Source organism: Armigeres subalbatus, chromosome 3 (assembly GCF_024139115.2).
Source record: "Armigeres subalbatus isolate Guangzhou_Male chromosome 3, GZ_Asu_2, whole genome shotgun sequence".
Lineage (NCBI taxonomy): Eukaryota > Metazoa > Arthropoda > Insecta > Diptera > Culicidae > Armigeres > Armigeres subalbatus.
Genome location: NC_085141.1, coordinates 105,940,042 through 105,953,842, shown reverse-complemented (window position 1 = coordinate 105,953,842; position 13,801 = coordinate 105,940,042). Strand labels below are relative to the sequence as shown.

Sequence of the window (13,801 nt, the reverse complement as noted above, 5' to 3'; positions counted from 1 at the left end):
TGGCTTCAGAGATCACCTCTTCCACCTTTTCGACTGTATCAGGTTCAGAAACTGGCGATGCTGGTTTCTTATCTTCGACGATCTTGTCTTCAAGGATAACCTCTTCCACCTTTTCGACTGTATCAGGTTCAGAAACTGGCGATGCTGGTTTCTCAGCCTCTACAGTTCTGGTTTCAGAGATCATCTCTTCCACCTTTTCGACTGTATCAGGTTCAGAAACTGGCGATACTGGTTTCTTAGCTTCGAAGGTCTTGACTTCAGGGATCACCTGTTCCACCTTTTCGACTGTACCAGGTTCAGAAACTGGCGATGCTGGTTTCTTAGTTTCGAAGGTCTTGGCTTCAGAGATCACCTCTTCCACCTTTTCGACTGTATCAGGTTCAGCAACTGGCGATACTGGTTTCTTAGCTTCGACAATCTTGGATTCAAAGATCACCTCTTCCACCATTTCGACTGTATCAGGTTCAGAAACTGGCGATATTGGTTTCTTAGCTTCGAAGGTCTTGACTTCAGGGATCACCTGTTCCACCTTTTCGACTGTATCAGGTTCAGCAACTGGCGATGCTGGTTTCTCAGTTTCGACAATCTTGGCTTCAGAGATTACCTCTTCCACCTTTTCGACTGTATCAGGTTCAGAAACTGGCGATGCTGGTTTCTTAGTTTCGAAGGTCTTGGCTTCAGAGATCACCTCTTCCACCTTTTCGACTGTATCAGGTTCAGAAACTGGCGATGCTGGTTTCTTAGTTTCGAAGGTCTTGGCTTCAGAGATCACCTCTTCCACCTTTTCGACTGTATCAGGTTCAGAAACTGGCGATACTGGTTTCTTAGCTTCGACAATCTTGGCTTCAAAGATCACCTCTTCCACCATTTCGACTGTATCAGGTTCAGAAACTGGCGATACTGGTTTCTTAGCTTCGAAGGTCTTGACTTCAGGGATATCCTGTTCCACTTTTTCGACTGTATCAGGTTCAGAAACTGGCGATGCTGGTTTCTTAGTTTCGAAGGTCTTGGCTTCAGAGATCACCTCTTCCACCTTTTCGACTGCATCAGGCTCAGAAACTGGCGATGCTGGTTGCTTAGTTTCGACAATCTTGGCTTCAGAGATCACCTCTTCCACCTTTTCGACTGTGTCAGGTTCAGAAACTGGCGATGCTGATTTCTTAGCTTCGACGGTCTTGCCTTCAAGGATAACCTCTTCCACCTTTTCGACTGTATCAGGTTCAGCAACTGGCGATGCTGGTTTCTCAGCCTCGACAATCTTGGCTTCAGAGATCACCTCTTCCACTTTTCGACTGTATTAGGTTCAAATACTGGCGATGCTGGTTTCTTATCTTCGAAGGTCTTGACTTCAGGGATCACCTGTTCCACCTTTTCGACTGTATCAGGTTCAGAAACTGGCGATGCTGGTTTCTTAGTTTCGAAGGTCTTGGCTTCAGAGATCACCTCTTCCACCTTTTCGACTGTATCAGGTTCAGCAACTGGCGATGCTGGTCTCTCAGTTTCGACAATCTTGGCTTCAGAGATTACCTCTTCCACCTTTTCGACTGTATCAGGTTCAGAAACTGGCGATGCTGGTTTCTTAGTTTCGAATGTCTTGGCTTCAGAGATCACCTCTTCCACCTTTTCGACTGTATCAGGTTCAGCAACTGGCGATGCTGGTTTCTCAGTTTCGACAATCTTGGCTTCAGAGATTACCTCTTCCACCTTTTCGACTGTATCAGGTTCAGCAACTGGCGATGCTGGTTGCTTAGTTTCGACAATCTTGGCTTCAGAGATTACCTCTTCCACCTTTTCGACTGTATCAGGTTCAGCAACTGGCGATGCTGGTTTCTCAGCCTCGACAATCTTGGCTTCAGAGATCACCTCTTCCACCTTTTCGACTGTATCAGGTTCAAATACTGGCGATGCTGGTTTCTTATCTTCGACGATCTTGTCTTCAAGGATAACCTCTTCCACCTTTTCGACTGTATCAGGTTTATAAACTGGCGATGCTGGTTTCTCAGCCTCGACAATCTTGGCTTCAAAGATCAACTCTTCCACCATTTCGACTGTATCAGGCTCAGAAACTGGCGATACTGGTTTCTTAGCTTCGACGGTCTTTGCTTCAGAGATCACCTCTTCCACTTTTACGACTGTATCAGGTTCAGAAACTGGCGATGCTGGTTTCTCAGTTTCGACGGTCGTGGCTTCAGAGATCACCTCTTCCACCTTTTCGACTGTATCAGGTTCAGCAACTGGCGATGCTGGTCTCTCAGTTTCGACAATCTTGGCTTCAGAGATTACCTCTTCCACCTTTTCGACTGTATCAGGTTCAGAAACTGGCGATGCTGGTTTCTTAGTTTCGAATGTCTTGGCTTCAGAGATCACCTCTTCCACCTTTTCGACTGTATCAGGTTCAGCAACTGGCGATGCTGGTTTCTCAGTTTCGACAATCTTGGCTTCAGAGATTACCTCTTCCACCTTTTCGACTGTATCAGGTTCAGCAACTGGCGATGCTGGTTGCTTAGTTTCGACAATCTTGGCTTCAGAGATTACCTCTTCCACCTTTTCGACTGTATCAGGTTCAGCAACTGGCGATGCTGGTTTCTCAGCCTCGACAATCTTGGCTTCAGAGATCACCTCTTCCACCTTTTCGACTGTGTCAGGTTCAGAAACTGGCGATGCTGATTTCTTAGCTTCGACGGTCTTGCCTTCAGAGATCACCTCTTCCACCTTTTCGACTGTATCAGGTTCAGAAACTGGCGATGCTGGTTTCTTATCTTCGACGATCTTGTCTTCAAGGATAACCTCTTCCACCTTTTCGACTGTATCAGGTTCAGAAACTGGCGATGCTGGTTTCTTAGGGTCGTAGGTCTTGGCTTCAGAGATCACCTGTTCCACCTTTTCGACTGTATCAGGTTCAGAAACTGGCGATGCTGGTTTCTTAGTTTCGAAGGTCTTGGCTTCAGAGATCACCTCTTCCACCTTTTCGACTGTATCAGGTTCAGAAACTGGCCATGCTGGTTTCTTATCTTCGACGATCTTGTCTTCAAGGATAATCTCTTCCACCTTTTCGACTGTATCAGGTTCAGAAACTGGCGATACTGGTGCTGGATGCTGGACCTCTTCCACCTTTTCGACTGTATCAGGTTCATTAACTGGCGATGCTGGTTTCTCAGCTTCGACGGTCTTGCCTTCAGAGATCACCTCTTCATCTTTTTCGACTGTATCAGGTTCAGAAACTGGCGATGCTGGTTTCTTAGCTTCGAAGGTCTTGGCTTCAGAGATCACCTCTTCTACCTTTTCGACTGTATCAGGTTCATAAACTGGCGATGCTGGTTTCTTATCTACGACGGTCTTGGCTTCAGAGATCACCTCTTCCACCTTTTCGACCTTATCAGGTTCAGCAAAAGGCGATGTTGGTTTCTCAGTTTCGACAATCTTGGCTTCAGAGATCACCTCTTCCACCTTTTCGACTGTATCAGGTTCAGAAACTGGCGATGCTAGTTTCTTAGCTTCGAAGGTCTTGGCTTCATAGATCACCTCTTCCACCTTTTCGACTGTATCAGGTTCAGAAACTGGCGATGCTGGTTTCTTAGCTTCGACGATCTTGTCTTCAAGGATCACCTCTTCCACCTTTTCGACTGTATCAGGTTCAGAAACTGGCGATGCTGGTTTCTTAGCTACGACGGTCTTGGCTTCAGAGATCACCTCTTCCACCTTTTCGACTGTATCAGGTTCAGCAAAAGGCGATGTTGGTTTCTCAGCTTCGACAATCTTGGCTTCAGAGATCACCTCTTCCACCTTTTCGACTGTGTCAGGTTCAGAAACTGGCGATGCTGATTTTATAGCTTCGACGGTCTTGGCTTCAGAGATTACCTCTTCCACCTTTCCGACAGTATCAAGTTCAGCATAGGGCGATGTTGGTTTCTCAGCTTCGACAATCTTGGCTTCAGAGATCACCTCTTCCACCTTTTCGACTGTGTCAGGTTCAGAAACTGGCGATGCTGATTTTATAGCTTCGACGGTCTTGGCTTCAGAGATTACCTCTTCCACCTTTCCGACAGTATCAAGTTCAGCAAAAGGCGATGTTGGTTTCTCAGCCTCGACAATCTTGGCTTCAGAGATCACCTCTTCCACCTTTTCGACTGTGTCAGGCTCAGAAACTGGCGATGCTGATTTTATAGCTTCGACGGTCTTGGCTTCAGAGATCACCTCTTCCATCTTTTCGACTGAATCAGGTTCAGCAACTGGCGATGCTGGTTTCTCAGCTTCGACAATCTTGGCTTCAGATATCACCTCTTCCATCTTTTCGACTGTATCAGGTTCAGAAACTGGCGATGCTGGTTTCTCAGCTTCGACGGTCTTTCCATCAGAGATCACCTCTTCCACCTTTTTGACTGTATCAGGTTCAGAAACTGGCGATGCTGGTTTCTCAGTTTCGACAATCTTGGCTTCAGGGATGATTTCTACCTTTTCGATAGGCCCGGTTTCATCCTCTTGTACCTTTTCAGGTTCAGTAACTGGCGATAGTGGTTTCTTAGCTTCGACGGTCGTGGCTTCAGAGATCACCTCTTCCACCTTTTCAACTGTATCAGGTTCAGAAACTGGCGATGCTGGTTTCTTAGCTTCGACGGTCGTGGCTTCAGAGATCACCTCTTCCACCTTTTCGACTGTATCAGGTTCAGCAACTGGCGATGGTGGTTTCTCAGTCTCGACGGTCGTGTCTTCAGAGATCACCTCTTCCTCCTTTTCGACTGTATCAGGCTCAGAAACTGGCGATGCTGGTTTCTTAGCTTCGACGGTCGTGGCTTCAGAGATCGCCTCTTCCACCTTTTCGACTGTATCAGGTTCAGCAACTGGCGATGCTGGTTTCTCAGTTTCGACAATCTTGGCTTCAGAGATTACCTCTTCCACCTTTCCGACAGTACCAGGTTCAGAAACTGGCGATGCTGGTTTCTTAGCTTCGACGGTCTTGCCTTCAGAGATCACCTCTTCCACCTTTTCGACTGTATCAGGTTCAGAAACTGGCAATGCTGGTTTCTTAGCTTCGACAGTCTTTGCTTCAGAGATCACCTCTTCCACCTTTTCGACTGTATCAGGTTCAGCAACTGGCGATGCTGGTTTCTCAGTTTCGACAATCATGGCTTCAGGGATGAATTCTACCTTTTCAATAGGCTCGGTTTCATCCTTTTCTACCTTTTCAGGTTCAGTAACTGGCGATACTGGTTTCTTAGCTTCTACGGTCGTGGCTCCAGAGATCACCTCTTCCACTGTATCATGTTCAGAAACTGGCGATGCTGGTTTCTTAGCTTCGACGGTCGTGGCTTCAGAGATCACCTCTTCCACCTTTTCGACTGTATCAGGTTCAGAAACTGGCGATGCTGGTTTCTTAGCTTCGAAGGTCTTGGCTTCAGAGATCACCTCTTCCACCTTTTCGACTGTTTCAGGTTCCGTAACTGGCATTGCTGGTTTCTTAGCTTCGACGGTCGTGGCTTCAGAGATCACCTCTTCCACCTTTTCGACTGTATCAGGTTCAGAAACTGGCAATGCTGGTTTCTTAGCTTCGACGGTCGTGGCTTCAGAGATCGCCTCTTCCACCTTTTCGACTGTATCAGGTTCAGCAACTGGCGATGCTGGTTTCTCAGTTTCGACAATCTTGGCTTCAGAGATCACCTCTTCCACCTTTTCGACTGTATCTGGTTCAGAAACTGGCAATGCTGGTTTCTTAGCTTCGACGGTCTTTGCTTCAGAAATCACCTTTTCCACCTTTTCGACTGTATCAGGTTCAGAAACTGGCGATGCTGGTTTCTTAGCTTCTACGGTCTTGGCTTCAGAGATCACCTCTTCCACCTTTTCGACTGTTTCAGGTTCCGTAACTGGCAATGCTGGTTTCTTAGCTTCGACGGTCGTGGCTTCAGAGATCACCTCTTCCACCTTTTCGACTGTATCAGGTTCAGAAACTGGCAATGCTGGTTTCTTAGCTTTGACGGTCGTGGCTTCAGAGATCGCCTTTTCCACCTTTTCGACTGTATCAGCTTCAGCAACTGGCGATGCTGGTTTCTCAGTTTCGACAATCTTGGCTTCAGAGATTACCTCTTCCACCTTTTCGACTGTATCTGGTTCAGAAACTGGCAATGCTGGTTTCTTATCTTCGACGGTCTTTGCTTCAGAAATCACCTTTTCCACCTTTTCGACTGTATCAGGTTCAGAAACTGGCGATGCTGGTTTCTTAGCTTCGACGGTCATGGCTTCAGAGATCACCTCTTCCACCTTTTCGACTGTATCAGGTTCAGAAACTGGCGATGCTGGTTTCTCAATCTCGACGGTCGTGGCTTCAGAGATCACCTCTTCCACCTTTTCGACTGTATCAGGTTCAGCAACTGGCGATGCTGGTTTCTCAGTTTCGACAATCTTGGCTGCAGGGATGATTTCTACCTTTTCGATAGGCTCGGTTTCATCCTTTTCAGGTTCAGCAACTGGCGATACTGGTTTCTTCGCTTCGACGGTCGTGGCTTCGAAGATCACCTCTTCCACCTTTTCGACTGTATCAGGTTCAGAAACTGGCGATGCTGGTTTCTTAGCTTCGACGGTATTTGCTTCAGAAATCACCTCTTCCACCTTTTCGACTGTATCAGGTTCAGAAGCTGGCGATGCTGGTTTCTTAGCTTCGACGGTCGTGGCTTCAGAGATCACCTCTTCCACCTTTTCGACTGTATCAGGCTCAGCAACTGGCGATGCTGGTTTCTCAGTCTCGACGGTCGTGGCTTCAGAGATCACCTCTTCCTCCTTTTCGACTGTATCAGGTTCAGAAACTGGCGATGCTGGTTTCTCAGTTTCGACAATCTTGGCTCCAGAGATGATTTCTACTTTTTCGATAGGCTCGGTTTCATCCTCTTCTACCTTTCCAGGTTCAGTAGCTGGCAATGCTGATTTCTTAGCTTCGACGGTCGTGGCTTCAGAGATCACCTCTTCCACCTTTTCGACTGTATCAGGTTCAGAAACTGGCGATGCTGGTTTCTCAGGTTCGACAATCTTGGCTTCGGAGATTACTTCTTCAACCTTTCCGACAGTATCAGGTTCAGAAACTGGCGATGCTGGTTTCTTAGCTTCGACGGTCGTGGCTTCAGAGATTACCTCTTCCACCTTTTCGACTATATCAGGTTCAAAAACTGGCAATGCTGGTTTCTTAGCTTCGACGGTCTTGGCTTCAGAGATCACCTCTTCCACCTTTTCGACTGTTTCAGGTTTCGTAACTGACATTGCTGGTTTCTTAGCTTCGACGGTCGTGGCTTCAAAGATCACCTCTTCCACCTTTTCGACTGTATCAGGTTCAGAAACTGGCGATGCTGGTTTCTTAGCTTCGACGGTCGTGCCTTCAGAGATCGCCTTTTCCACCTTTCCGACAGTATCAGGTTCAGAAACTGACGATGCTGGTTCCTTAGCTTCGACGGTCGTGGCTTCAGAGATCACTTCTTCCACCTTTTCGACTGTATCAGGTTCAGAAACTGGCGATGCTGGTTTCTTAGCTTCGACGGTCTTGGCTTCAGAGATCACCTCTTCCACCTTTTCGACTGTTTCAGGTTCCGTAACTGGCAATGCTGGTTTCTTAGCTTCGACGGTCGTGGCTTCAGAGATCACCTCTTCCACCTTTTCGACTGTATCAGGTTCAGCAACTGGCGATGCTGGTTTCTCAGTTTCGACAATCTTGGCTTCAGGGATGATTTCTACCTTTTCGATAGGCTCGGTTTCATCCTTTTCAGGTTCAGCAACTGGCGATACTGGTTTCTTAGCATCGACGGTCGTGGCTTCAGAGATCACCTCTTCCACCTTTTCGACTGTATCAGGTTCAGAAACTGGCGATGCTGGTTTCTTAGCTTCGACAATCTTGGCTTCAGAGATCACCTCTTCCACCTTTTCGACTGTATCAGGTTCAGGATCTGGCAATGCTGGTTTCTTAGCTTCGACGGTCGTGACTTCAGAGATCACCTCTTCCACCTTTTCGACTGTATCAGGCTCAGCAACTGGTGATGCTGGTTTCTCAGTCTTGACGGTCGTGGCTTCAGAGATCACCTCTTCCTCCTTTTCGACTGTATCAGGTTCAGAAACTGGCGATGTTGGTTTCTCAGTTTCGACTATCTTGGCTTCAGAGATGATTTCTACTTTTTCGATAGGCTCGGTTTCATCCTCTTCTACCTTTTCAGGTTCAGTAGCTGGCAATGCTGGTTTCTTAGCTTCGACGGTCGTGGCTTCAGAGATCACCTCTTCCACCTTTTCGACTGTATCAGGTTCAGTAACTGGCGATGCTGGTTTCTCAGGTTCGACAATCTTTGCTTCTGATAGTACTTCTTCAACCTTTCCGACTGTATCAGGTTCAGCAACTGGCGATGCTGGTTTCTTAGCTTCGACGGTCGTGGCTTCAGAGATCACCTCTTCCACCTTTTCGACTGTATCAGGTTCAGAAACTGGCAATGCTGGTTTCTTAGCTTCGACGGTCTTGGCTTCAGAGATCACCTCTTCCACCTTTTCGACTGTTTCAGGTTCAGTAACTGGCAATGCTGGTTTCTTAGCTTCGACGGTCGTGGCTTCAAAGATCACCTCTTCCACCTTTTCGACTGTATCAGGTTCAGAAACTGGCAATGCTGGTTTCTTAGCTTCGACGGTCGTGCCTTCAGAGATCGCCTTTTCCACCTTTCCGACAGTATCAGGTTCAGAAACTGACGATGCTGGTTCCTTAGCTTCGACGGTCGTGGCTTCAGAGATCACTTCTTCAGCCTTTTCGACTGTATCAGGTTCAGAAACTGGCGATGCTGGTTTCTTAGCTTCGACGGTCGTGGCTTCAGAAATCACCTCTTCCACCTTTTCGACTGTATCAGGTTCAGCAACTGGCGATGCTGGTTTCTTAGTCTCGACGGTCGTGGCTTCAGAGATCACCTCTTCCTCCTTTTCGACTGTATCAGGCTCAGAAACTGGCGATGCTGGTTTCTTAGCTTCGACGGTCGTGGCTTCAGAGATCACCTCTTCCTCCTTTTCGACTGTATCAGGCTCAGAAACTGGCGATGCTGGTTTCTTAGCTTCGACTGTCGTGGCTTCAGAGATCACCTCTTCCACCTTTTCGACTGTATCAGGTTCAGAAACTGGCGATGCTGGTTTCTTAGCTTCGACGGTCTTGCCTTCAGAGATCACCTCTTCCACCTTTTTGACTGTATCAGGTTCAGAAACTGGCGATGCTGGTTTCTTTGCTTCGACAGTCTTGGCTTCAGGGAAGATTTGTACCTTTTCGATAGGCTCGGTTTCATCCTCTTCTACTTTTTCAGGTTCAGCAACTGGCAATGCTGGTTTCTTAGCTTCGATGGTCGTGGCTTCAGATATCACCTCTTCCACCTTTTTGACTGTATCAGGTTCAGAAACTGGCGATGCTGGTTTCTTAGCTTCGACGGTCGTGGCTTCAGAGATCACCTCTTCCACCTTTCCGACTGTATCAGGTTCAGCAACTGGCGATGCTGGTTTCTCAGCTTCGACAATCTTGGCTTCAGAGATCACCTCTTCCACCTTTTCGACTGTAACTGGCGATGCTGGTTTCTCAGCTTCGATGGTCGTGGCTTCAGATATCACCTCTTCCACCTTTTTGACTGTATCAGGTTCAGCAACTGGCGATGCTGGTTTCTTAGCTTCGATGGTCGTGGCTTCAGAGATCACCTCTTCCACCTTTCCGACTGTATCAGGTTCAGAAACTGGCGATGCTGGTTTCTTAGCTTCGGTGGTCTTGGCTTCAGAGATCACCTTTTCGACTATATCAGGTTCAGAAACTGGCGATGCTGGTTTTTTAGCTTCGACGGTCGTGGCTTTAGAGATCACCTTTTCGACTGTATCAGGTTCAGCAACTGGCGATGCTGGTTTCTCAGTATCGACAATCTTGGCTTCAGAGATCACCTCTTCCACCTTTTTGACTGTATCAGGTTCAGCAACTGGCGATGCTGGTTTCTTAGCTTCGACGGTCTTGCCTTCAGATATCACCTCTTCCACCTTTTTGACTGTATCAGGATCAGAAACTGGCGATGCTGGTTTCTTAGCTTCGATGGTCGTGGCTTCAGAGATCACCTCTTCCACCTTTTCGACTGTATCAGGTTCAGCAACTGGCGATGCTGGTTTCTTAGCTTCGACAATCTTGGCTTCAGGGATGATTTGTACCTTTTCGATAGGCTCGGTTTCATCCTCTTCTACCTTTTCAGGTTCAGCAACTGGCAATGCTGGTTTCTTAGCTTCGACGGTCGTGGCTTCAGAGATCACCTCTCCCTCCTTTTCGACTGTATCAGGTTCAGAAACTGGCGATGCTGTTTTCTCAGGTTCGACAATCTTGGCTTCGGAGATTACCTCTTCCACCTTTTCGACTGTATCAGGTTCAGAAACTGGCGATGCTGGTTTCTTAGCTTCGACGGTCTTGGCTTCAGAGATCACCTCTTCCACCTTTTCGACTGTATCAGGTTCAGAAACTGGCGATGCTGGTTTCTTAGCTTCGACGGTCTTGGCTTCAGAGATCACCTCTTCCACCTTTTCGACTGTATCAGGTTCAGCAACTGGCGATGCTGGTTTCTTAGCTTCGACAATCTTGGCTTCAGGGATGATTTGTACCTTTTCGATAGGCTCGGTTTCATCCTCTTCTACCTTTTCAGGTTCAGCAACTGGCAATGCTGGTTTCTTAGCTTCGACGGTCGTGGCTTCAGAGATCACCTCTTCCTCCTTTTCGACTGTATCAGGCTCAGAAACTGGCGATGCTGGTTTCTTAGCTTTGACGGTCGTGGCCTCAGAGATCGCCTCTTTCACCTTTTTGACTGTATCAGGTTCAGCAACTGGCGATGCTGGTTTCTCAGGTTCGACAATCTTGGCTTCGGAGATTACTTCTTCCACCTTTCCGACAGTATCAGGTTCAGAAACTGGCGATGCTGGTTTCTTAGCTTCGACGGTCGTGGCTTCAGAGATCACCTCTTCCACCTTTTCGACTGTATCAGGTTCAGAAACTGGCGATGCTGGTTTCTTAGCTTCGACGGTCTTGGCTTCAGAGATCACCTCTTCCACCTTTTCGACTGTATCAGGTTCAGCAACTGGCGATGCTGTTTTCTCAGGTTCGACAATCTTGGCTTCGGAGATTACTTCTTCCACCTTTCCGATAGTATCAGGTTCAGAAACTGGCGATGCTGGTTTCTTAGCTTCGACGGTCGTGGCTTCAGAGATCACCTCTTCCACCTTTTCGACTGTATCAGGTTCAGAAACTGGCGATGCTGGTTTCTTAGCTTCGACGGTCTTGGCTTCAGAGATCACCTCTTTAACCTTTTCGACTGTTTCAGGTTCAGCAACTGGCGATGCTGTTTTCTCAGGTTCGACAATCTTGGCTTCGGAGATTACTTCTTCCACCTTTCCGATAGTATCAGGTTCAGAAACTGGCGATGCTGGTTTCTTAGCTTCGACGGTCGTGGCTTCAGAGATCACCTCTTCCACCTTTTCGACTGTATCAGGTGCAGAAACTGGCGATGCTGGTTTCTTAGCTTCGACGGTCTTGGCTTCAGAGATCACCTCTTCCACCTTTTCGACTGTATCAGGTTCAGTAACTGGCGATGCTGGTTTCTCAGATTCGACAATCTTGGCTTCGGAGATTACCTCTTCCACCTTTTCGACTGTATCAGGTTCAGAAACTGGCGATGCTGGTTTCTTAGCTTCAACAGTCTTGGCTTCAGAGATCACCTCTTCCACCTTTCCGACTGTATCAGGTTCAGAAATTGGCAATGCTGGTTTCTTAGCTTCGACGGTCGTGGCTTCAGAGATCGCCTCTTCCTCCTTTTCGACTGTATCTGGTTCAGAAATTGGCAATGCTGGTTTCTTAGCTTCGACGGTCGTGGCTTCAGAGATCGCCTCTTCCACCTTTTCGACTGTATCAGGCTCAGCAACTGGCGATGCTGGTTTCTCAGTTTCGACAATCTTGGCTTCAGGGATGATTTCTACCTTTTCGATAGGCTCGGTTTCATCCTCTTCTACCTTTTCAGGTTCAGCAACTGGCGATACTGGTTTCTTAGCTTCGACGGTCGTGGCTTCAGAGATCACCTTTTCCACCTTTTCGACTGTATCAGGTTCAACAACTGGCGATGCTGGTTTTTCAGTCTCGACGGTCGTGGCTTCAGAAATCACATCTTCCTCCTTTTCGACTGTATCAGGTTCAGAAACTGGCGATGTTGGTTTCTTAGCTTCGACGGTCTTGGTTTCAGTGATCACCTCTTCCACCTTTTCGACTGTATCTGGTTCAGAAACTGGCAATACTGGTTTCTTAGCTTCGACGGTCTTGGCATCAGACATCACCTCTTCCACCTTTTCGACTGTATCAGGTTCAACCACTGGCGATGCTGGTTTCTTAGCTTCGCCAATCTTGGCTTCAGGGATGATTTGTACCTTTTCGATAGGCTCGTTTTCATCCTCCTCTACCTTTTCAGGTTCAGCAACTGGCGATACTGGTTTCTTAGCTTCGACGGTCGTGGCTTCAGAGATCACCTTTTCCACCTTTTCGACTGTATCAGGTTCAACAACTGGCGATGCTGGTTTTTCAGTCTCGACGGTCGTGGCTTCAGAAATAACATCTTCCTCCTTTTCGACTGTATCAGGTTCAGCAACTGGCGATGCTGGTTTCTTAGCTTCGACGGTCGTGGCTTCAGAGATCAACTCTTCCACCTTCTCGACTGTATCAGGTTCAGAAACTGGCAATGCTGGTTTCTTAGCTTCGACGGTCGTGGCTTCAGAGATCACCTCTTCCACCTTTTCGACTGTATCAGGTTCAACCACTGGCGATGCTGGTTTCGTAGCTTCGACGGTCTTGTCTTCAAGGATCACCTCTTCCACCTTTTCGACTGTATCAGGTTCAGAAACTGGCGATGCTGGTTTCTTAGCTTCGACGGTCGTGGCTTCAGAGATCAACTCTTCCACCTTCTCGTCTGTATCAGGTTCAGAAACTGGCAATGCTGGTTTCTTAGCTTCGACGGTCGTGGCTTCAGAGATCGCCTCTTCCAGCTTTTCGACCGTATCAGGCTCAGAAACTAGCGATGCTGGTTTCTCAGCTTCGACGGTCTTGGCTTCAGAGATCACCTCTTCCACCTTTTCGACTGTATCAGGTTCAGAAACTGGCAATGCTTGTTTCTTAGCTTCGACGGTCTTGTCTTCAAGGATCACCTCTTCCACCTTTTCGACTGTATCAGGCTCAGCAACTGGCAATGCTGGTTTCTTAGCTTCGACGGTCGTGGCTTCAGAGATTAACTTTTCCACCTTCTCGTCTGTATCAGGTTCAGAAACTGGCAATGCTGGTTTCTTAGCTTCGACGGTCGTGGCTTCAGAGATTGCCTCTTCCAGCTTTTCGACCGTATCAGGCTCAGCAACTGGCGATGCTGGTTTCTCAGTTTCGACAATCTTGGCTTCAGGGATGATTTCTACCTTTTCGATAGGCTCGGTTTCATCCTCTTCTACCTTTTCAGGTTCAGCAACTGGCGATACTGGTTTCTTAGCTTCGACGCTCGTGGCTTCAGAGATCACCTTTTCCACCTTTTCGACTGTATCAGGTTCAACCACTGGCGATGCTGGTTTCTTAGCTTCGACGGTCTTGTCTTCAAGGATCACCTTTTCCACCTTTTCGACTGTATCAGGTTCAGAAACTGGCGATGCTGGTTTCTTAGCTTCGACGGTCTTGGCTTCAGAGATCACCTCTTCCACCTTTTCGACTGTATCAGGTTCAGAAACTGGCGGTACTAGTTTCATAGCTTTGACGGTCGTGGCTTCAGAGATCGCCTTT

General features: G+C 47.7%; 1 protein-coding gene across 1 annotated transcript in view; it reads right to left on the bottom strand.

Moving 5' to 3' along the window:
- Window positions 1-1,272: 1,272 nt before the first annotated feature.
- The window catches only part of LOC134221863 (ankyrin-2-like), an 86,100-nt gene continuing 73,571 nt past the window's right edge, over window positions 1,273-13,801 (bottom strand). The window contains exons 13-14 of the mRNA XM_062701034.1: window positions 4,027-4,371; window positions 1,273-1,359 (exon numbers count right to left, since the gene is read on the bottom strand). Of these exons, the coding sequence (XP_062557018.1) occupies window positions 1,273-1,359; window positions 4,027-4,371 (432 nt within the window). The remainder of the gene's footprint in view (window positions 1,360-4,026; window positions 4,372-13,801) is intronic.